The 22,938-nt window shown below is 44.3% G+C and overlaps 1 protein-coding gene across 1 annotated transcript in view; it reads right to left on the minus strand.

Annotated features, from left to right (window-relative positions):
* Positions 1-22,938, minus strand: part of ADAMTS16 (ADAM metallopeptidase with thrombospondin type 1 motif 16) — a 185,039-nt gene that overhangs the window by 11,831 nt on the left and 150,270 nt on the right. Inside the window, exons 19-21 of the mRNA XM_090039162.1 lie at positions 8,987-9,188; positions 7,837-8,031; positions 5,312-5,536 (exon numbers count right to left, since the gene is read on the minus strand). Of these exons, the coding sequence (XP_089895288.1) occupies positions 5,312-5,536; positions 7,837-8,031; positions 8,987-9,188 (622 nt within the window). The remainder of the gene's footprint in view (positions 1-5,311; positions 5,537-7,836; positions 8,032-8,986; positions 9,189-22,938) is intronic.

Consider the following 22,938-nt stretch of genomic DNA (forward strand, 5'->3'; position numbering starts at 1 on the left):
TCTGGCTAACTACAGGCCCATTAGCCTGACTTCTATCCTGGAGAAGATCTTAGAAAAGTTTATTAAGGAGGCCATCCTTGATGGACTGGCCCAGGCTAACATCCTAAGGGATAGTCAGCATGGGTTTGTTGCGGGTAGGTCTTGTTTGACCAATCTCATTTCCTTCTATGACCAGGTGACCCATCACCTGGACAAGGGAGAAGAGATTGATGTCATATAACTTGACTTCAAAAAAGCTTTTGATCTGGTATCCCACGATCACCTCTTGGCCAAACTGGAGAGTTGTGGCCTTGGCTCCACCACGATCCGCTGGCTGGGAAATTGGCTCCGTGGTCGGACCCAGAGGGTTGTAATTGATGGCAGTCACTCATCGTGGTGCCCTGTGACCAGTGGGGTCCCTCAAGGCTCTGTCCTGGGACCCATACTGTTCAACATCTTCATTAATGATGTGGACATTGGAGTCAGGAGTGGACTGGCCAAGTTCGCCGATGACACCAAACTTTGGGGCAAAGCATCCATACCAGAAGATAGGCGGGTGATCCAGGCTGACCTGGACAAGCTCAGCAAATGGGCAGACGAGAACCTCATGGTGTTTAACACCGAAAAATGCAAGGTTCTCCACCTTGGGAGGAAAAACCTGCAGCATCCTTATAGGCTCAGCAGTGCTACGTTGGATAGCACTACAGATGAAAGAGACTTGGGGGTCATCATTGACCACAAGATGAACATGAGCCTGTAATGCGATGCTGTGGCTAATAAAGCGACCAAAACTCTGGCTTGCATCCATAGATGCTTCTCGAGCAAATCCCGGGACGTCATTCTCCCCTTGTACTCGGCCTTGGTGAGGCCGCAGCTGGAGTACTGCGTCCAGTTTTGGGCTCCACAATTCAAAAAGGATGTGGAGAAGCTTGAGAGAGTCCAGAGGAGAGCCATGTGCATGATCAGAGGTCAGGAAAACAGATCTTACGATGATAGGCTGAGAGACATGGGACTCTTTAGCCTGGAAAAGCGCAGGCTCAGGGGTGATCTGATGGCGACCTATAAGTTTATCAGCGGTGACCACCAGGATCTGGGGAACATTTGTTCACCAGAGCGCCCCAAGGGATGACTAGGTCGAACGGTCACAAACTCCTGCAAGACCGTTTCAGGCTGGACATAAGGAAGAATTTCTTTACTGTCCGAGCCCCCATGGTCTGGAACAGTCTTCCAGCGAAGGTGGTTCAAGCACCTACATTGAACACCTTCAAGAGTAAATTGGATGCTTATCTTGCTGGGATCCTATGACCCCAGCTGACTTCCTGCCCTTTGGGCAGGGGGCTGGACTTGATGATCTCCTGAGGTCCCTTCCAGCCCTGATGTCTATGAAATCTATGAAAACGCATTTTTATATGCATGTACCACAGCACATGCAGTTGTATAAGCGGCAAAATGCACATCAGGGCACAGAAAATGGTGGTGGTCCACCTTTGAGCTAGAACACCTTGAAGGTGTTTTAGTTCAAAAGCACACCACCACCATTTTCTGCACGCTAATGTGCATTTCGCTGCTTATACAACTGCATGCGATACAGCACACTTGATTAATTGAGTTTGCTTGGACATGCCAGATCTCCAGCATGTCCAAGAAAGAAAATGTATGTATATAAATGCCTGTAGGCATTGGAGAATGAGTGTTTGAATCCCCTCAGAGTAGGGCGGCATCCCCAGAATACAGAACATCCCCTTGTGAGGGGCAGTCCCTGTCAGCCAATCTGTGATGAGGGGTGGTATCACTGCCTCCTTGGTCAATCAGCAGCAAGGAGTGGGGCCACCATAAAAAGGCCACCTCCCTGCCTCGTTGGAAATCCTACTGCTCTTGGCTGTGCACTGCTCTACCTCTAGGCACTGCCAACAGAATCATGAGAGCAAATGATTGACTCCTATTTCCACCAACTAACTGAAAAACAGAACTTTTTGCAGTCCATTCCTCATTCAGAAATGAACAGAGGACAAAGGGTTTAAATACAGGATGGTTGGGTATAAGCCGGACCAATGGCCACCCTGCCTCAGGCTGAGAGGGACCAAAACCCAGGTCTCCAACTTCTTGGGAGAGTGTTCTGACCACTAATCCAGCAGGGACAAATATAGGCAAAACCAACACTGCCACAGTGGATGTTAGGCAAGAATTTGATGCATAGCTGCTCAAAATCAGGCATTCCTGTTAATGCGCAGAAGTCTAATTTTAGGTGTCCTGGGAACTTTGTGGCCCAAAATAGAGACACCAAATATATGAAGGTGTCTCTAGGATTAGGGAGCTTCCGAGTAGGGGTTTCCTGGATTGCTTTTCTTGGACTTAGATGCTTATGAACAACCTGAGTACCATTTTAGTCACCACATGCCTCCGTGGATTTTACCTGACATACTTATTTTCTCAGTTATAGGAGTCAAACAGAATTGATTCAGCTGATTCACATCAAATCTCTCTGTGCTTTGTCCTGTGAATTTCAGGATTTCTTTAAATTCATCCTGAGAGTAAAAAAAATGTAAGGAAGCATGTTTGCTGTGCTGGTAAAATTATAAGTTCATTACAATGTCACTAGCATCTGCAGACTTTAAATGTACTTCTTCATGACTTAGCACTTAACATTTCAAACTAAAATATATATTTTTGCAAGGAAGTTATTGATGTACTATAATAGATGCAATTTTAAAAACCTCATAACTGTAACATTAATTCTGTTAGTTTATTGCCCCACCAACTGCTTGCTGATTTCACAGCATGCCCACATACAGTGCCAGTGCTCAGACCGTATCGAATCAACGGGAAAATAAGGGACTGTGGCAGGCCCCATGGGCCATGGTGCTGTGTGCCAGATCCAGTGCAAGGGGCCTGATCCCAGGATGTAGGTCCAGGGAGTGGTGATGCAGCATCCCATGGCCACAATCCTGGCACATGGAGCTTGGTGGGGGGAAGGGACAGGGGATGGAGTGGGGTTCCAGGGCCCGAAACCCAATATGCAGGACCAGGCAGAGGTGTCACATGGTCCAAGGCCCCAATCCATGCAAACGGGGGCAACGTGGTCTAGATCTGGGTGCACGTGCCTGATCCTAAGGGCATTGATCTGGCCTGTGGACTAGCCCCACTCATTTGTCCCGCAGGGCAAAAAGTTGAGCACCACTGCTTTATACCAATAGGCTCTGCCTCTAGCAGCTCCCATGCTTTTTCCCAGGTGTTACTATCTTGAGATTTTCTCATGCCTATATAGCAGAGAACTGTACAAACAAAACTGAACTTAGTGAAAGAATGATCCAACATTAAAGAAAAGCTGTAAAAGACTGGAGGACTTGGAAATCACCTGGGCTGCATGCAGCCATGTCACATACACCATAGAAATTGAGGTATGTTTTAAGCCAGGTCTGCCTGACTATTAACTGCAAAGGCAAGAGCAAGTCAAGGGCACGATAATACCCATGACTTGTCTCAGAACCTCTGCTTTTGACTCAGGAACACACAGTGGAGTGAACATAACCAATCTAATCTAAACTGGAACTATTTACTCTTTCTCCTCTACACATTTTTGTTTCCTGAGATAGCACACCATAGCTTAACATCTACAAACATAATATAGAGGAGACTGTGTTTGACTTACAAACTAAACCATGTAATAAAGGAAACGTGTCAAGGAGTAAAGTCAAGGACCAGATTCAATTTTACCTATTCAATATGCAAGTGGACTGAGATGCTAAAGTGAAATTCTACTTCACCCTGCTTGAGTCCCAGAAAAACCGTTAGCAGGTCTTCCTCCTCACTGTTTTTTTGTGACTCAGTTTTAAAGGTCAGAGGAGGGAGTGTTACCAAAGTAGAAGTGATATGGATAGTCAAGGATTCAAATAGGGTAGAACAGAATTACCTTTAGACACCCAAATCCACTTAGATCCCCAGTAGATGGAATAGAATCTGGGCCGTGGCTAACACAATGCAGTGCTTTGCTGCCTGAGAAGGAGGAGGAAAGAAGGGAACTGAGTGAAGCAAGGCCTTCAGGCTCTTATGTAATCTCACACCAAGGATTTGGATCTATAAAACAGAGAGTGTGTCTGCACTCCTGACCCCAATGGTCACTGTTTTGCAGATGGTTCCCAGCTTGCAATGCTATGTCTTGCACTTTGAAGAGCATGGGTCTGTACAGGCCTTCTCAAAAGGGAATATAAATTCATCCTGTCAGGTCTGTTGTAATTACAAAGGTCTCTGGTTCTGTGCCAGAAGTCAACCCCATTGTTGCAAGTGCTCATCCTTCATGCTTCTTGTCCCCAGAAGCTATCGATTCCCACTAAACTTTCACACAGACAACAAAAAGAACGGTTGGAATGAAATACGTCTTCTTACACTGCTCAGACTCTGATTTCACACCCTGTTTTCTGAGTGGTGAATCATTCAGACAGCCAGACAGGTGTTTGCACTTAACCAGTCACATCAACCTTAAATTAGCATGTGAACTATCTGAAACACAGCCACATACTCTACTCAACCACTTCAAGTTCATCTTAATACAGTGGTCCCCCTCAAAATAAAAGATAAAAAAGGCTGATCAAAAAACCTGCAGACCACATGGTATAACAAGAGATTTTAAACACTTTTAAGAATGACTTCTTAAGCATCACAAGCTGCTGGGCATCAAGCCATTATATCTTGACAACCTTCCACAGAATTGAGCTTAGAGTATCGAATGTAAGTGCCTATGGTGAACAACTCACTGAATTCTTACAACAAAATAATTTATAGTCTCTGAATCTGTTTTTAAAAATCTGTGTTAAATGGAGAAGTTTGCCAAAAGCTTTGTGACCACTTCATCAAGGCATGGAGACTCCATGTATCAAGTGTCTACAGGGTAGTGAAAGGCATGTAGATATATTTTACTCTTCTGTTAAGATGCAAAGAATGGTTCTAATTAACTCTGAATAAGAGGTTTCTCCTCCAAGATCTCTTAAGCTTTTATGAACACTTGGGCAGTCCTAAAGGCTGTTTTCTGAAAACAGAGGGGGAATTTTTCTGGGTAGGGACCATTTTTTCTTTTCTGTTTATAAAGAGCCAAGTGTAATTTTGAAGATAGTGGCAATATATCATAAATATCAATAATTCCCTTTCCAGTCATCCTAATCACTCTTTTCACCACAGACTATTGGGCTCAACTGTGCTCTCTCATATAGAAAATAATTCCCTCCATTTCAGGAATTACTAGATTGATTTCTTTAGCCTGTATGATGCACAACGCCATAGGAGATTATGACTTCATCTGTGACTTAAAATAGGTTCAAAAGTTAATACTATCATGTACCTGAGACCAAGGAGAGGAGTACCAGCTGCCTCGAGTATAACTCACTGCTGAGTATATAGGGTGCTTAGGACACACAGTTAAAATGCAGTCTTTTTCCAGATCCAAGTTTGGTTTTTGCAGGTGGGAGCACTTCTTTGGAGCAAGGTCTCGGTATTTTCCAGAGACATACTTTTCTGTACATTTTAATAACCGTCTCTGAATTCCTTTTCCACATGTCGCTGAGCACTAAAAGAAAGACACAGGAAGTGAGATGTTATGGCAGCCTGTTGACAATCTTATGTGGCAACTATAATTTTCTTACTCTCAAGAATATACAAGCAACAGCATTTTTTTCTGTGTAGCCTTAAGAGAAATATAAGTGTAGAGGACAGAACAAGGATTTGCAGTACCAAAACTTAATTTTTATTTTTGATAGTTTGTAGTTTTCATCTACTGTATGTTAATGAACCAGAATATTGACAACTTTCCATGGAGTATATTCTGCCAAACAGTTTTACATAAGAAAAAACCTTCCTTGGAATAACAGGAAGGAGAGAAAGGGAGCAGGGGGTTCTTCATATTATTTGAATATTAATAAACAAGTAATTAAAAATCAGTTCATAATGCCTCAAAAAGGGTTAGCTCTGTTTTAAAATACCTTTTTTTGCAAATATCTATCTATCTATCTATCTATCTAGATACATAGATAGATAGATAGCACAATATCTCTACACAGTGGTCACTGCCAAAACTCAGTATTTGCCAACATTCTATATAATAAGGATCTTTCATTTAAAGAATATGAAGTTTGCAAAGCCAAGAACTCAAAAGTTATAGAATACCAGATTTAAAGTTGTTTGTGCAACATCAGTTTGGCCCTCTTTGCTATATGCACCATAATACCATTTTTAGTTACGCAATCCCATACTATTTGTTTCCATAGGACTTATGACTTCTTCAGCGCATATGATAAATGGTTCTCATTGACTTGACTCAATATTTCATTTTAACTTCAGCATTCAGTGGCTCCTTTCTGCATGCCTCCCAAGCTTTGCAATGAGTATAGAACTATTTATGTCCCTGAGGGCTTTTCTATGACACTTATCATTTCAGAGTACAACACAAACACAAATCCAGGGTTTACTGCATTGGGACTGAAACCATTCTGCCAATACACTACTCTATCAGCAAAACCCCTACTACCTCATTCCTATTTCTATCTATCACATGGCACCACCATATACACATGCAGAGCTTCTCTCTGTCACAGTATTTGTACTGTACCCAAGCTCCATTTCCATTATTTCCATTTCCTTTCACCTATCCTAGGCTATTCTCTCTCATTCCTCCATACCCTATGTCTTAGTCTTTTTCTCTGTCCAACCTCCTACCCCTTCTGCATTGCAGTCTGTTTCCCCTTGCTCTTCCTCCAGCTGTCCTGCACCTGCATCTGGCACTACAGAGATCTCTAAAAGCCAAGAGGAGCAAATGCAGGGGAAGTCCTACTTAGCCTTGGTATGAAGTATGCTGAGTCTCTTTGAGCATATGGGCAGGTGTTCAAGCTGACTGCCACAAAAGATCTATGAAGTGGATGAAGCATCCATAGTGCACAGATTTGGATAACGTAATAGTCAAATGATAAAAAGCTTCACCTGGCCAATAGGTGATTTATGAACACTTACAACTTGAAGAAATTCAGACTGGAATTTTACAGAGACACCAAAAGGCATAGTCATGATGTCAGAGTGACCTTTCCCTGGCAAATTTCATATTCTGCTCCAAAATATACTGGAGAAACAATTACATTTGTCAGGAATTGATAACATGGGCAAAACAATTGATTTCTCTCATTTCATTCTTAGAAATGGCCACACTGGTTCTGCTGAAATTTTCCACAAAATTCAGCCAGAGGCAGACATTCAGCATGGAAAACTTCAGTTCAATCTGACACATTACAATCCTGAAAACAGGGTTACATAAGGAAAAGTGTTAGGCAATCATAGCTATAGGTGTTGTTATCAATGCTACCAAAGGCAATGCCCCAGTGAAACAGCCTTGTTTGTCAGATAGCACAGTGTGTTAATTACTGGGAAATGCTGATTTTCTAATGGTCACCACTGTATTTTCATTACCAGTAAACTTTCCTTATGGATCTTGCTTATATGCCTGTGTACTGCACTATGGAATACCAATTCCTGCAGACTCAACTCAGCCAAATTCTTTCAAAGTAGTGGCAATTTTGTCTATGAAAAATAGGATTCGGCACTGTGTAAATAAATAAATACTATAACATCATGATGATAATTCTTTGGAGGTTCCTTATGAATGTTTCAGTGTCCTTGTCACCAGTGTTGCACAGGGAAAGTGGGGGTGGGGGGAGAGGTTGTAGTTTCTTATCATGCTAGTACTAGCTAGCAATTGATTAGGGCAGGTCATTTACCACATATGCTTAAAAAAAAAAAAAAAAAAAATCAGTCCTCCTACAAATTTGAACTACACATTCTTTAAAAAAATTTTTACAAGGGCAATGAAATAGTATTACCTACCTCTGACCACATGGACACAAACCACTGCAGCTTCTTCTGTTTGTGGCAGCGCTTGAGGAGACAAGCTTCCTGAGTTTTTGGTTTCAGTTCTGTTGTACAAGCAGCATCAGCCAGAATCTGAGCCCGGGGAGAGGGATTTGTGCTCTTACAGACAACTGTTCTTTTCCTCCATCCTTTTCCACATGTTCGTGAACACTAGAGATGAGAAACAGGCCATATTTGCTTGTGATTATATTAACAAGTTAATTGTGAGGGAGTATGAGGATTAACATGGGCTCAGGGTGTGTCTACATGAGCTGCCCACTGCACAGTATGCAAGTACTAAATGACTGCGCAGTAACCAGCATTACGACCTAGTACCATCGCTGCATGGTTTTTGCCTGATGCTACTGCGTAGTAGCAATGAGCTACTATGCAGCACCATTGCCACACGGTTAGTGCTCAGCAACATTACTGCGCAGTAGCAACAAGCTATCACACAGTAGCTCGTTGCTACTGTGCCGTAGCATCGCCTGTAGATGTGCTCACAGAGACTTAACTTCCCCACTACCAAAACTGGTGTCTACAGCCATAACTGGGACACATAGGTGGGACATTTGGGAAAGCTTAGACTACAGCTAAGTGCATTATATTCTGTGCTTGCAGAAAGAGTCAGTCTCCAGGTGCCAAGTCCAGCAACTGGTGAGAGCAATAAATAAGCATGCATAATATTTTAAAAGACACTAGAACAAGCTGAAGATTTTTTTACACTTTAATTTCCAGTCAATTTTACATGGGATTGCTCAGATCCTATAGTGGTAGACAGCAGCATAAACCTAAGAAAGGATGGGAATAATACTTGATGGGAAAGGATGAAATAATATATGCTCCCACTGATCATGAAGCCAGTTATGGAAGAACTGCTAGCCTTGCTCCTCTTCAGGAGTAGGAACAAGGTCTTTACTCAGAGAAGTACAGATTATACTCAGAGAACTATATATCATATGTGACTATGAGTATAAGAGTAATCCATGTATAAATGTTTAATGCATTCAATCTTGGCATAGAACAGAGACAAAAACTCATTCTGTATATTCAAAAGTGATTAGCTAGTCCACAAGTACATTGCTAGCTGTACTACTCACCGCTCAAGTTAATCCTGTGTTCTTACCTCTGACCAGGGCCCCACACTCCAAGCAGGTGAACAGCTCTGAGTATTGCAAATCTGCCTGTTGACCGGAGCAGGCACTGGGCAGAAAGAATCTGACACGGGCTCTAGCTTGTAGCGGATTCTTTGCACACACCGTACTTGTCTGAGTTGCTCTCCTGATCCACAAGTCAGACTGCACTCACTCCAGTTGCCAACAGACCAACTAGAAAAAAGGTTTATTGAAATGTAATCAGCTAGTACCATCTCCATGTGTTAATTCATAAGTTGATTTTTTTCTTTAGTCTCTTGTCAGAAAGAAATTAAAAGAATTGAAAAGCAGGAATGGAATAAAACACTAAAAAAAAATAAGTACTCTGCAAAATCAAAAGAGCTGCAGGTGTTTGTCTTGTGATATTCAGGTTGATCTACAACAAATGAAGTGAGCATATGCTAGAGATGTTCCAAAAGCAGTATCTAAAACAGTGGTTCTCAACCTCGTTAGACTCAAGGCACCTCACTGAAAGTGCCAGCTCTTAGTTTTCATTCTTTTTTTGACTAAATAAACATGCCAGGGCAATTCTTTTGTTGCAAAGAACTCAGAATGTTTTTAACACTGTGGATTCCTATTTGAAGTCTCTGATTTATCTTGTGAAATCTGTTTGCACATCTAAATGTGCTGACATTGCAAGGCATCCTGAGACACCCTTGAAAGGATCTCAAGGCAATCCAGGTTGAGAATCACTGGTCTACAATCTTGGGAAATTTGACCTCAGCTGATTATGAACACACTCAGTGATCATTCTGGCTCACTCTCATTTGCTTTTTGGAAGTTTGTAACATCAGATTGTGGCACAGCACAGTAACTTCACTAATATTAGTCTCATCTGTGCAGTTCTAATCCATGTACAGTCTTTTCTTTTTCCATTAACTGTTTTTTTGGAATTCGAGGATGGCAGACCAGAATCACATTTAGGTAGCTGCGTCTACTTACTTGCCTAACAGATGAAATAAAATCTGGCCCTTTATGTTTTACATCAGTGATGGTTTTACTTCCTTCTGTTTTTCCTGTATTTAATCTGTTTCCCAAAGATTTCAACCTCTTCAAGCCTTTTCTGACCAAAAATCTAGTTTCATCCTTCTGTCACTACTATTTTAACCCATCCTAGCTATGCCAATCCCCTGCTTTCCACTGCCATTGGCTATACATCACCAATGTTCCCCTTTCCTAAATGGAAGACATTTGTATCTAGAATCTTGGATGGGCCAAAAAGACTCTTGGCCACAGAGTCAAAAGAATCCTGTCCATGAGGACTCCACTTCATAAACCAGTATAAATCAGCACAAGCGGCCTGATTGATAGGATACATTTCTGCATTGTCATACAATGCATTATGATGACCAGATGTGAAAAGTGGCAGAACATTTGCTGCCTCAGCTGCAGTTTTGCTTGGTTTTTATTAAGCCCACAGCAAATGGGCATGAACAAAGAGGAAAAAAAAAGTTAGCCAAGTATTACATCATTTTCAGAGTCTCTTGGCACCATGGAGCTTATCCCACACTACCAGTATTTTCATCAAATTAAGTCAACCATCAACAAGGAATTCCTGTTGTCTAAATCACCCCACCAGATAAACACTTCATGTTCTTCATTGTGTTTCATGCTAGCTTAGACAGGGATTTAATGTGGAGGCCTGCATTTCCTGTTACAACATTTTTATGCATCATTTCCCAATGGCTATTAGATGTTTTCAAATATAGTTAATTGCATGGCTTTCCTGTTCTCTTTTGATATTGATAATTTTTTTGCACTAAACAAAAATGTTTCCAGTATACTGTTTCCTTTAAAAATGAATACTCCGGATGTCAGTCTTTGATGTAGATGCAGTATTTTGTAACAAAGATGTGATGTTCACAGACACATCCTGCATTTATATATTTCAGAGAACATTATTAAAGCAGCAACACGTTAGAAGGTGGTATAAACGTGTTCTAACTGATAGAAACAACATCAATTTAGAGACTACATTTTATCTTCACTGATTCTCATCTTGAAGGAGAGTTTGCTCAGTTCACTGGCGAGTTTGATACTTAAGAAATACACACCCTTCCCTAATCATAATTAACACGGTTAAAATAGATGATCGCAATGCTACTACATTTGTATCAAACACAATCCCTATAATCCCCATAACTGCCTACACAGCCTACTAGGTCCATGACATGTAATACTCTTCACTGTATATGGGGGAATTCCTCACTGAAAAACATCCTATAGAATTTAATAGAGATCCAAAAGGTCTCTATTAAACAGATACTACTTCATTTAAACTAAAACATTTCGCAGGGACCAAACGACTGTGTAGAGACATTTTAATTAAGTTTATAGCATTTAACAAGGAATTATAGCCATAGATTGGCTTAAAAATTCCAAAAATAAGGACATAATTTCTACTAAACACTTAAGGGATTTCCCCAAGGATGTGCACCTGCAAATCACTGTTTTGAAACAGAATGCTTCACGTGCAAAGTCAATGACTTTATTTACTTTCACAGTATAAAACTTGGTTTTGCCGAATTGAAGTACAACAGACATGATGTTCCAAGTAGATGTCAGCAACTTAAATAACACATTTGTATGCCATTTCAGTCTTTTTAAAGAAACATACATAAACAAAAAAACCTGAAATTAGCCTGGGTTTCTTGTATTTGCAAAATAAGGGAGTTCTATCCAGTCATTTGAGAAAGCAAAATATTCATTTTTCCAGCAGTTTCAATTCTGAAGAGCTTTTGTTACTATAGGCCTCTTTAAGAGGGAAACAGGTGGAATTACTGTTCCTTGCCTTTGTGCCACCATAAAAAAAGCTTATAGTTTCACAAAGTAAAAGCAAATGGACATCCATACCTTGTTTCATACCACAAATGCCCAGATTTGTAGCCATGACACAAGGTAGTAATAATTTGTGCTGCTTTACTGTGGCAGACATCTATCTGGCGAGAAAGCACAGACAACCCAGAGCTGCCTTCATTCTCCAGCCACTCCGAGTAGGAGCCTGGGGGCTTGAAGGGCCTCATCTTGCGTAGAATATTGCACCCCAGTAATTTCTGCACAGACCTGGGCCCTTCAAGCCCTGAGGGAGGCTGCCAGGTTTCCCCTGCTCACCGGGATGTGCCCTCAGGATCTCCGGGGCATGTCTGGGTAAGCAGGGAAAGTCAGGCGAGCTCTCCCAGGGCAAAAGGGGCCCAATCTTGCAAAAAAAATAAAATAAATAAAATTCCTGGGGTACATAGAACCAGGCCCCTCAACCCCAGCAGAACACATCACCTATTGTCCTGCAGCATCAAGAGGAAGGACAACAGGTGATGTGTATTTTGCCCTATGAAGTGGATCAGCTGTGCCACGACACATCCCAGCACAGCTGATCCATTTCATTTGCTGATATCAATTACTAACCCATGGCAATTTCAGATGTTTTTTGTTATGGACAGTCTCAGTATCTTAACTCCATGTTTAAGATCCATGGGACACTGTCCCTTGGAAAATGTGACTCCTCTCTAAATAGAACCAGGCAATCCATAATACATCTAGCTTTTGCCAAAGGATTTCCTTTTCTGACACAGAATTAGGAAAAAAAAATACATGAATACTTTTTGCCAGACTAAATCAGAGCATTGGCCCATCTGATGCAACATCCTGCATTGGGCCTCAGAGTACAACTCATGCTTCAAAAAAAGAATGGCATGAAGTGTTACTGCTGAGGTATGCACGAGGTTCTGGTTCAAACAATATGTTCAGCAGCAGCTAACCCAACAGGGTTTGCTACCAGTTCAGTCGAGCACTCTCCTCGGAAATCTATTACTTTTATTTAAATGTACAGAAATTTGTGTGCATCACTGCAGCTGCCTTGCAGGGCTCCACATGCTGATAGATAGTTTTGTAAAAAGAAAAACTTGAAGGCTAACTGAGCAGCAGCACTGTGCACTGCCCCATAAGAGAGTGAGGTTTGAACTTAGAACTTTGTCTGAGTTGTGAATACGCTGAGAGCACTAGTCTAACTGAAGAAAGAAAATGGAATCTCCTCCAAGCCTCCTTGGTCAGAAGTTAGTGAGATTAAAGTAGAGGTAAAATGGAAGATTCAGTACTTTGCCATGAAAAAAGAGAATTCCCAGAGATAGAGAGGAACTTTCATTTGACTTAAGGTAATAATAGACCCATTTAGATTAGATAAGTTTTCAAGAATAGTGAGTTCAAGCAGTTTGAACATGAGAACATACTGAATTTAAAAAGAGTTAATGTACAGCGGTGGTCACCAACCACGGGATCGCGACTGACCAGTTGATCCCCGAGCCTCTTTAGGTTGATCCTGGGCTAGGGGGACAGCTGTGCATGTGTGCGTGCATGCATGTGCCCGCTGCTTCCAGCCCTAGCAGGTCAATCTGTGGGGGAGGAAAGGGGCAGGGGCCAGGTCAAGGCCTCTGTAGTGAGGGACTGACCTGTAGCTCAGCCAGGAGTAGGGTCCCAGCCCCACTGGGTTGTAGGAGGACTGAAACCCCAGGGGGACTCCTCCAGGAGCACAGGGGGCTCCCTCCCCATCTCTGCGGGGACAGAGGTGGCAGCTGTTGTGCCTCGAGCTGCATTGCAGCTGGCCACGTGCAGCTCAGCTCAGCAGCAGGGACTCCTGCAGCATTGTGCCCCTGCCCAGCCAGGTCTGGGACTCTCCGCCACCCAGGAGCACGTTTGGGGATTGGGGGGGGACTCCTGCCACTGGGCACTGCTCTGCTGTGTCCCCAGGGGCCCATGCCTCCCCACCTGTACTCCAGGACAGAGCAGCTGAGGGCTGCCTGCTGTGCCTGGAGCATGGGGGGGAGGCAGCATGGACTTCTAGAGCACAGGAAGGCAGGGCATGGGACCCTACGACCTCAGCTGGGCTGTTCCCAGCAGCGGGAGCCCCCCATGTGCCCCTGGGTGGCAGAGAATCCCAGACCAGGCCAGGCTGGGGCCTGACCCCAGGTCGCTGCTGCCTTTGGGCGGGCAGGGCAGGGATGGGGCAAGGTGCAGGGTGGATGGAGGGGGCGGGGTAGATCCTGGGGTGTTCTTTACCTCCAAAATGTGACCTTCACTATAAAAAGGTTGGAGACCACTGAGGTAGAGCAAAGTACCAGAACTACTCTCTGAACAGTAAGGTTTTTTAAATGCTACCAGGATAGGTCTTCAAGTCATGCTCTTCTCAATATCCAATATCTTACAATATTTAATAGTAAATAACCACAAGTACAACAGTATAGTTTCAATGATAGGTATAAACCAGAGTTTTGGACCGGGAGAAGTCACTACTTTCTCCTCTATCATCTAAAAAGGAAACATCTACATGATGCAGGCATTTAAGCTAGCATCTATAATGTTAAAATGTTGTTTCCTGCATGTATCTTCTTGTATAATTGCTTTACATGTTCAGTCACTTGAACCCCTTGCTACAGTTCAGCTTTAGTGATGCCAGATGGTAAGAGAAGAGATCATCAGCTGCAGGGATTTCCACTGCTGAACATTTAAAGAATAGCATATGATCCCAAATGCACATTTATGGTGGAGAATGTATACGATATTTTTCTGAAATAGAGATACCAATAATCCTACAATATTCACAAATACTCACAGAAATCCTAATGGGACAAACTACAAAAAGACTCAACATAGGGCCAAGAATAAGACTTGGGCAGAAATTGGGCTCCTAAGTCCCAAAACAGTAATCCTCAAAACCCCCACTGAACTGACACCTAACCCTGGACAGGCCTAAATGCCATAGTTGCCTCTGTTTCTGACATTAAAATTCCTGAGCATCTCAAATTCTGCTTGGCACAGGCCTAGAAGTGCATTTACTTGTGTAGATGAGTTAGGATTGAGGATTGAGCCATTAAAAAAGGCAGCAAAGAGGAGAGGACCTTTTGCACTAACTATTTTTCAAAGACTTGCAAAGAGTTGAATAGAATACTACCTTCTCCTCAAGTGCTATTGCCGTGTTCAAATTTGGGTCCAGAAATGGGCGCACACTCAATTACTAGCTTTAGAGAGGTCCTTGTTGGTGCATGGATCCATATATGTGGGCAAGCCAGCGGGTGTTTCATAGTTTGAAAGTTTCCTCCACATTCGCACATGGTGTTTCCATTGTTAGACTATCCTCACAGTTGCATGTTAATTTTAGTCTTACCAGCCCCTGTTCAGAGGCAGTTCAAACTTCTCCATGTTGGTTTTGATATTGATTGCAACTTCCTCCTGGGTCATCTTTAATCATAACTGCCACATTTTTATTCATGTGGCTGTTGGTGTTTCATCCAACAGCTGTTGTAGAAAAGAAACTTTTCTATGATTTTAGTGTACTGGGAACTGCAATGTGGCCATGTAGTGGGGGCCTCTTGTCTTCAATCTGCTTGGTGCATTCTATTTTGCTTGCTGCTGCTCACCGAATGTGGGAGAGCAGTAGTGATGTGGTAGGGAAATTCCAGCAAGTAGATGGCGACAACTGACATTTGTTGGTTTTAAGGCGCCCAGTACTGCAAGTGCAACTTTCATCTGGAACAGTGTCTAGCTTCTTTGCATGTGCCATTGTTCCCAGATCAGGCATGCATACTCAGCTGCCAAAGAACAAAATGCAAACATGGTAGTTTGTAAAGTTGGGTTGGCCACTCATTTGGAGTTGATGAGCTTCTTTAATATATTGTTCTGGGAACAAACTTTGCACTTTATCTTTTCTACATGTGCTTTATACTAAAGCATGCACTCTAGCATCACTCCCAAGCAGATGGGATTCAGACAGTGGGTGAGGGTTATTCCATTCCAGAGTACACTGATCCACTTATTAGTACCTTAGCTCTGAAGGTGGAAGAGACTAACCTGTGTTTTATTTGGATTCTCACAGAGATGATTTTTGATGCAACAGTCTGACAACCCATTGAGCACTGTCACGAGTGTGCCCTTGACTTGGGTAAAGTTCTTAACTTTGGTTGTGGTACATATTTTGTCTGCATATTTAAAACTTCTCATGCCTGGGTGAATTGGCTGATCATTGGTGTAGATGTTAAATAGTATAGTATAGTAGATGGCATATACTAGATGTTAAATAAATGGCCCCTTAAGTTAGGGCATTCCCTTGTTTTCACTGTCAGGTCTACTTCTTGAATAGTTCAACAAAGATTAGTCAATTTTTCAGCAAGGATAGTATTATTTGTAGCAGCTGTTAATCTTTCGTCACATATTTTTTCAAGGAACCTCCAGTGGTTTACAGTGTTATAAACTGCTGACAGGTCTATGAATATGGCACCAATAACCATTCCTTTTTTAAAAGCCACCTTTGATGTGCTGTGTGGTGTTTAGTACTTGACTGATGCAAAAACCAGCTTGCTCAGGGACTCGGTGCTTTTCAACAACTAGTGACAATCAATTTAAGATAAGGGGTTTGTAGAGTTTTAAAGGACAACACAGTAAGGTTATAGATCTGAAGTTCTTTGGAACTGAGGGAACTTTTCTCATTTTAGAAGCACTACAAGACATGCTTGTATTGTAATTGTATTTTATTCTATTGTATTGTAATATATGCTCTTATTGTGAGGAAATTAATATGTAGTTATACATATATTGTATAATTGGAATAGCCAGGCCCTTGTCATTGGTCCAAATGGTTTTATTTGTTCTATGAATATCATCAAGACCAGCAGCTTTTCCATCTTTAAAAGTGTTTATTGCAGTTGTTAATTCAGCCATTGTAAAATGTGTACCAAAGTTGTGAACCTCCTGTCTGTTTGTTTTTTTGGTCTTGATTCAAACCTTGGGTTGTTTATTTGGTGACCTACCATTTTCAGTAAGTTGATATGAGACCTGGTTTGTAGTGACATCGTAGCACTGTTCTTTCTCTTTTGTATCTTTCTTTGCATGTGCCACTGTTCTTTCTCTTTTGGTACATCATCCCAGAAAGGAACTGATGGGCAGGATCCCCTGGGAGGTCTTTCTGAGGGGGAAAGGAATCCAGGAGAGCTAGTTGTACTTTAAAGAAACCTCACTAAGGGTGCAGAAACAAACTATCATGATGCACAGGAAGACTAGCAAGTGTGGCAGAAGACCAGCTTGACTTAGGAGGGATCTCTTCAATGAACACAAAAAGAAAGCTTACAAGAAGTGAAAACTTGGACAAACAACTATAGAGGAGGATAAGAGTATTTCTTAGGCATGCAGGGATGAAAGCAGGAAGGCCAAAGTACAACTGGAGTTGCAGCTAGCAAGGGACATGAAAGAAAACAAGAAGGGTTTCTCCAAAGTGTGTCAGCAACAAGAGGATGATCAAGGAAAGTGTGGCTCCCTTACTGATAAGGAAGGCAACTTAGTGACAGATGACATGGAAAAGGCTGAAGTAATGCATTTTTAACTCAGTTTTCACAGGCAAGATCAGCTACCAGACTACTGCATCTGGCAGCACAGTTTGGGTAGGAGGTAAGCAGCCAACACTGGTGAAAGAACAGGTTAGGGACTATTTATAAAAACTGGATGTGTACAAGTCCATGGGGCTGGACATGATGTAACTGAGGGTGCTAAGGGAATTGGCCAATGTGATTGCAGAGCTGCTAGCCATTATCTTTGAAAAATCATAGTGACCAGAAGACGTCCTGGATGATCAGAAACAGGCATATATGGTGCCTATCTTTAAGAAAGGCAAGAAGGAGGATCTGAGGAACTGCACACTGGTCAGCCTCACCTCAGTTCCTAGAAAAATCATGGCACAGGTCCTCAAGGAATCAATTTCTAAGCACCTGAAGGAAAAAAAAGTGATCAAGAACAGTCAGAATGGATTGACCAGGGCAAATCATCCCTGACCAGCCTGATTGCCTTCTATGATAAAATGACTGGCTCTGTGGATGCAGGGAGAGGGTGGATGTGATGTACCTTGATTTTAGCAAGGCTTGTGATATGGTCTCCCACAACATTTCTGCAAGCAAGCTAAGGATGTACGGGTTGGATGAATGGACTGTAAAGTGGACAGAAAACTAGCTGGATCACTGGGCTCAAAGGGTAGTAATCAGTGGCTCGATGTCTAGTTCTCAGCCAGTATTAAGTGGAGTGCCCCAAGTCTGCTCTGGGCCTGACTTTGTTCAAGATAGGATGGAGTGCACCCTCAGAAAGTTCACAGATGACACCATTGGGGTGGAGCAGGAGATATACTGGAGGGGAGGGCTAGGATTCAGAGCAACTTAGACAATTTCAAGGATTGGACCAAAAGAAATCTCATGAGGTTCAATAAGGACAAGTGCAAAGTCCTGCACTTAGGAACAATTTGATGCACACTAGGCACAGGCTGGGGACTGACTGGCTAAGCAACAGCTATGCAGAAAAGGACCTAGGAGTTACAGCTGACAATAAGCCAAATATGAGCCAACAGCGTGCCCTTGTTGTGAAAAAGTCTAACAGCACACTGGGCTACATTAGTAAGAGTGTTGCCAGCAGACTGAGGAAAGTGATTGTTCCCTTCTATTCAGCACTGCTGAGGCCACATCTGGAGAAATGTACCCCCAGTGCCCCCAGTACGGAAAGGATGTGGACAAATTGGAGAGTCCAGAAGACGGCAATGAAAATAGTTAGAAGACTGGGGCACGTGACTCATAAGGAGAGGCTGAGGCAACTGGGTTTATTTAGTGTGGAAAAGAGCAGTGGAGGGGGATTTGATAGCAGCCTTAACTACCTGAAGGGTGGTTCCAAAGAAGATGGAGCTGGACTGTCCTCTGTAGTGGCAAATGATAGAACAAGGAACAATGGTCTCAAGTTGCAGCAAGGGAAGTTTAGGTTAGATATTAGGAAATACTCTCTCACTAGGGGGCAGTGAAGCACTGGAAAAAGTTACCTAAAGAGGTGGCGGAACCTCCATCATAGAAGGTTTTTAAGACCCAGCTAGACAAAGCCTTGGCTGGGATGATCTAGTTGGAGATAGTCCTCCTTTGAGCAGGGGATTGGACTAGATGACCTCCTGAGGTCTCTTCCAACCCTAATTGTCTACAATGCTATGGTTGTCCATGCCCTTTTGCTATTTATTATTCATTATATCCATATTTTCAATGGGGGTCACAGCAGGAGCATTCATGTTATAGCCCCTGTCAGATTCCTCCAATCTGCAAATACTGCTACACACTTATCAACCTCAGTCAAAGCAAAGAATACTACCTCAATCCATTTAGATGCCTAATACATTAAATGGAATCTAAGCCTTGGCCTCTACAACTAGGGATAGATGTTACACATTAACTGGTTTAAGTGATCAGAATCTAGTTTAAATCTGTAACAGAACTGAAGTTCAGTGCACATAATCTGTTTCAAAATGGCTGAAACTGGTTTAAGATAAACCTGGTTCAACGTAGTATCAGACTTAACTGATTTGGGTCAAACCAGTTCATGAAACTTCTGTTCCAGTTCTGTCTTCCTGGTTCAAGTTAAACCATAGTCCCCCAGCATCCCAGGATGCTTTGAAGTCCCGAGATGGTCTGTGCTATCTGCTCCAGAAATCAGGGTTGGCCTTGTCCCTCTGCCCTCTAGCTGAAGGAGTGAGGGCTGGCTGACAAGGGGGTGGGGGTGGGAAACCTGACTGGCAACTGCAGCTGGGTCTGATGGTGGAGAAAGTGGTGCAGCCTCTGCTGGACTTTTTCCCATGGGAGGGGGTGGGGAGTAGAAACCCTAGGAGGGACTGCCCACCTTGGCAAACCCTGGCTGGGATCTGGGGCCAGGAAGGGGGTATAAACCCTCTTTTCCTGGCTCAGTGCACTGGCTCCAGGCCAGGGCATCCTGCTTTCTGCTTGAGTGGAGAGCAAGGCAGGGGGGAGGCAACAGCCCGGGAGGGACTATTCCCCTGCCCCCCAAAACAAACCCCAGCTGACAGACAGCCTGATGGCTCCAGGGAAAGAGCCAGGTCCACCTGCTCATCCAGCCGAGTAGGGGCAGTGTATGTGTGTGCCTGACTGGGGATGGAGGTGGCAGTAGTGACCCAAGAGTGGCAGAGAGTGAGAGCAAGCCCCATGCCCGTAGGCAGCATGAGGCACCTGCAGCTGGTGGAGGAGGTGGCATGGGACAGCCTATGCATGAAGCAGCTCTGCAGCATCAGGAGGCTGAAGAGGAAAAGCAAGATGCATGCCTCGAGGGTCCTGGAGGCCCTGGTGTGCATGGGCAGGGGCTGGCTGGGGAGTGGCATGGAGGCAATGCTGCTGGAGCTGCAGGCAGGTGCCTTGGCAGCCAGAGTGTCCACACAAGATGAGCCCTTTGTGCCTGTGACTGCCCTGTCTGGCTTTGTGCCCATTGTCTCCAAGCTGGCCTGGGCAGCCCCTGACAAAAAGGGCTCATCCTGTGCTGCCAGTCTGGCCACCAAGGTGCCCACCTGCAGCTGCAGTGGCATTGCTTCCATGTCATTGCCTGGCCATCCACTGCCTGTGCACACCAGAGCCCCCAGGTCCCTTGGGGCATGCACCTTGCTCTTGATACCACAGAGCTGCTTCATGCACAGGCTGCCCCACACCACTTCCCCCACCAGTTGTAGGTTCCTTATGCTGCTGGCTTGGTGTGGAGCTCACTCTTGCTCTCTGCCACTCTCTGGTTGCTGCTGTTCCCCCCACCCCCAGCCAGGCACACACATACACCCCCTCAGCCACCCTGCTGGATTAGCAGAAGGATCCAGCTCTTCCCCTGGAGCCATCAGGCTGTCAGCCAAGGTTTGCCTGGGGAGGTGATCAGCCCTTCCCAGGCTGTTGTCTTTCCCCCTCATGCCTCATGCCCTGATTGAGCCCTGCAGTAGACCAAACAGCTGTTGGCCAATGCCTGGGAGCACACCCACATGCACACCATCAGCACTGCCTTCGAGGCATTCCAGAAGCAGGTACAGTGCCCATGCATGCACACAGACACGTGCGGGGACACACGCCCACACACACATACACCCCTCCAGACCGACACTTGGACACACATGCACACACAGACATACATGTACACAAACCCTTCCACACCCACGCATGGACATATGTGCAAACACACACACTCCATCCCACGTGCAAATACACACACATGCACGTACACACACACACACACGCGCGCACACACATACACCCATGCCTCCCACACACACACACACACACATGCACCCCCTATGCTCCCCCCTCACACATACTCTCTGCACAAACACCCCCCATACCTCCCCTGCAGACACACAGCCCTCACATCCCCTCCGCATTAAATGACATGCGGGCAGCGCATTCCCCACAGCCCATGTCCCCCTGCTTCCCTTCTACTCCCACCCCCACCCAATTCTTCACTTTAAAGCAGAAAGTAAAGTGGGTCCAAGCAGCTGCCCAACCCCTTCCCAGGGAGGTTTGCAGCCCAGGCTTTGTGGGCTGCCCCTGCAAGAGAACTGCATGTTCCTCTCCTCTCATCTTTGCCAGCCTCAAGCTTCCCTATGCCTATGCAAGGCTGATAACACAGTGCTGATGAGACAGAGGCTGAGCCTGGCTGCCTCAGGGCACCCAGATAGCAGGCTGAAAATGACTTTCCTCACACTTCCCTCTTCAGCCAAAAGGTCACCAGAGAGTCTGGGTGCAAGATTTAGCACTGCAGTGGCTAGCAGCAGTCATTCAGCTGGGAGGGAAGGGGAAGAACAGAGGTGGCAGATTTTGCTGGGAAGGGCAGCTAGTGCTGTGATAGCTGATGCTCTGGGAGCCAGGCTGGGGTCTCATGCAGGCCACAGTGGGGGGTTTAAAGCACCCCTCTCCCTGGCGTCAGCATGCTAGCCCCAGGCTGGGGCCTGGCCATACTACATCTACCCAAGCAGGGAGGGGTGGGGAAAGCCTTGAAGTTTCAGGCCCTCCCCCTTGGCAGCAGCTGGCAGGCTGGTGCTCTAGCACCATGGCTAGACACAAGTATGGATGAATCAGGTGCCCAGACACAAAGAGGGCCTGAAAATGGTAAATGTTTTGTCCGATTATCATTGTTATTATCTCTGCTGAAGGGAGGCTCAATACTAAAAGTTTGCCTGAGCCTGCCATGAGTCTAGGTATGGTGCTGTCTAGTGCCCCTTGGCTTCTGGCCTGAGCCACTGCAGGCATGTGGCTGCGTTTCCTGAATCAAAAGTGAATGTCTGTCACTTGCTTCTCAGTTTAATCCCTGCATCTTCGACTAACTTGCAAAGACTGAATCAATTCAGCCTTGGGCTTTTTGACAATCTGTGCTTAGCCCACAGGACTACACAGCTTGAAAAATGTTCAATTCCCAAGTCCTTATCAGGATTCAGGAACTGGACATTCCTCTACCTGTCTCCTGAGGGTCTCTTAAAACCTGCCTACCAGCTGGAACCCTTCTTTTTTTTTTTAAACAAACACAGCTAAAGAAGAAAGTGGTTGCTCTCCCCACATTTCAGGTGCTTTAAACATTGATGTATCCAAGCTATGAGAGAGAGAGAAGTTCAAATACTCTTCTGTCTGCAGAGCTTCAAACTCGCTTTTCCATGAAAACGCCCTAACAACCAATTTATAGGCTGTTACGGGGGTGATACCCTTTCAAGTCTCTCTGCTGAATACGTTCCACTTTGCATCAGAGAACTCAAGATGAATTTGGCCAGAGAGAAGGAGAGCACAAACATGCTTTGTTGTCCAGCTTAATGAGAGAGAGGAAATCCTTGGTTCAGCTGGATCATGGATTTTATTAAATATAAACAAACAAACTCATGAAAGCAAGGACTAGAGTCCAGGACTTCACTTCTTTTAACCACAAAGCTGGAGATCCATGTTTACTCTCCCTTTCTCTCTGGACCACGGCAGATTAACATTACCTGCAAGGTGGAACAGTTTCAGACAATGGGCTTGGAAGTACCCAGGCTCCCCACTGCAGTAGCCTGGGGACAGAGGGGGTTAAATCAATCTTCCTGGGATGTAGGAGATGCAAGCTGAAATCCCCTCAGACAGAGGAGGAG

This window comes from Crocodylus siamensis, chromosome 3, assembly GCF_052110815.1.
Source record: "Crocodylus siamensis isolate JL-2025a chromosome 3, ASM5211081v1, whole genome shotgun sequence".
Lineage (NCBI taxonomy): Eukaryota > Metazoa > Chordata > Crocodylia > Crocodylidae > Crocodylus > Crocodylus siamensis.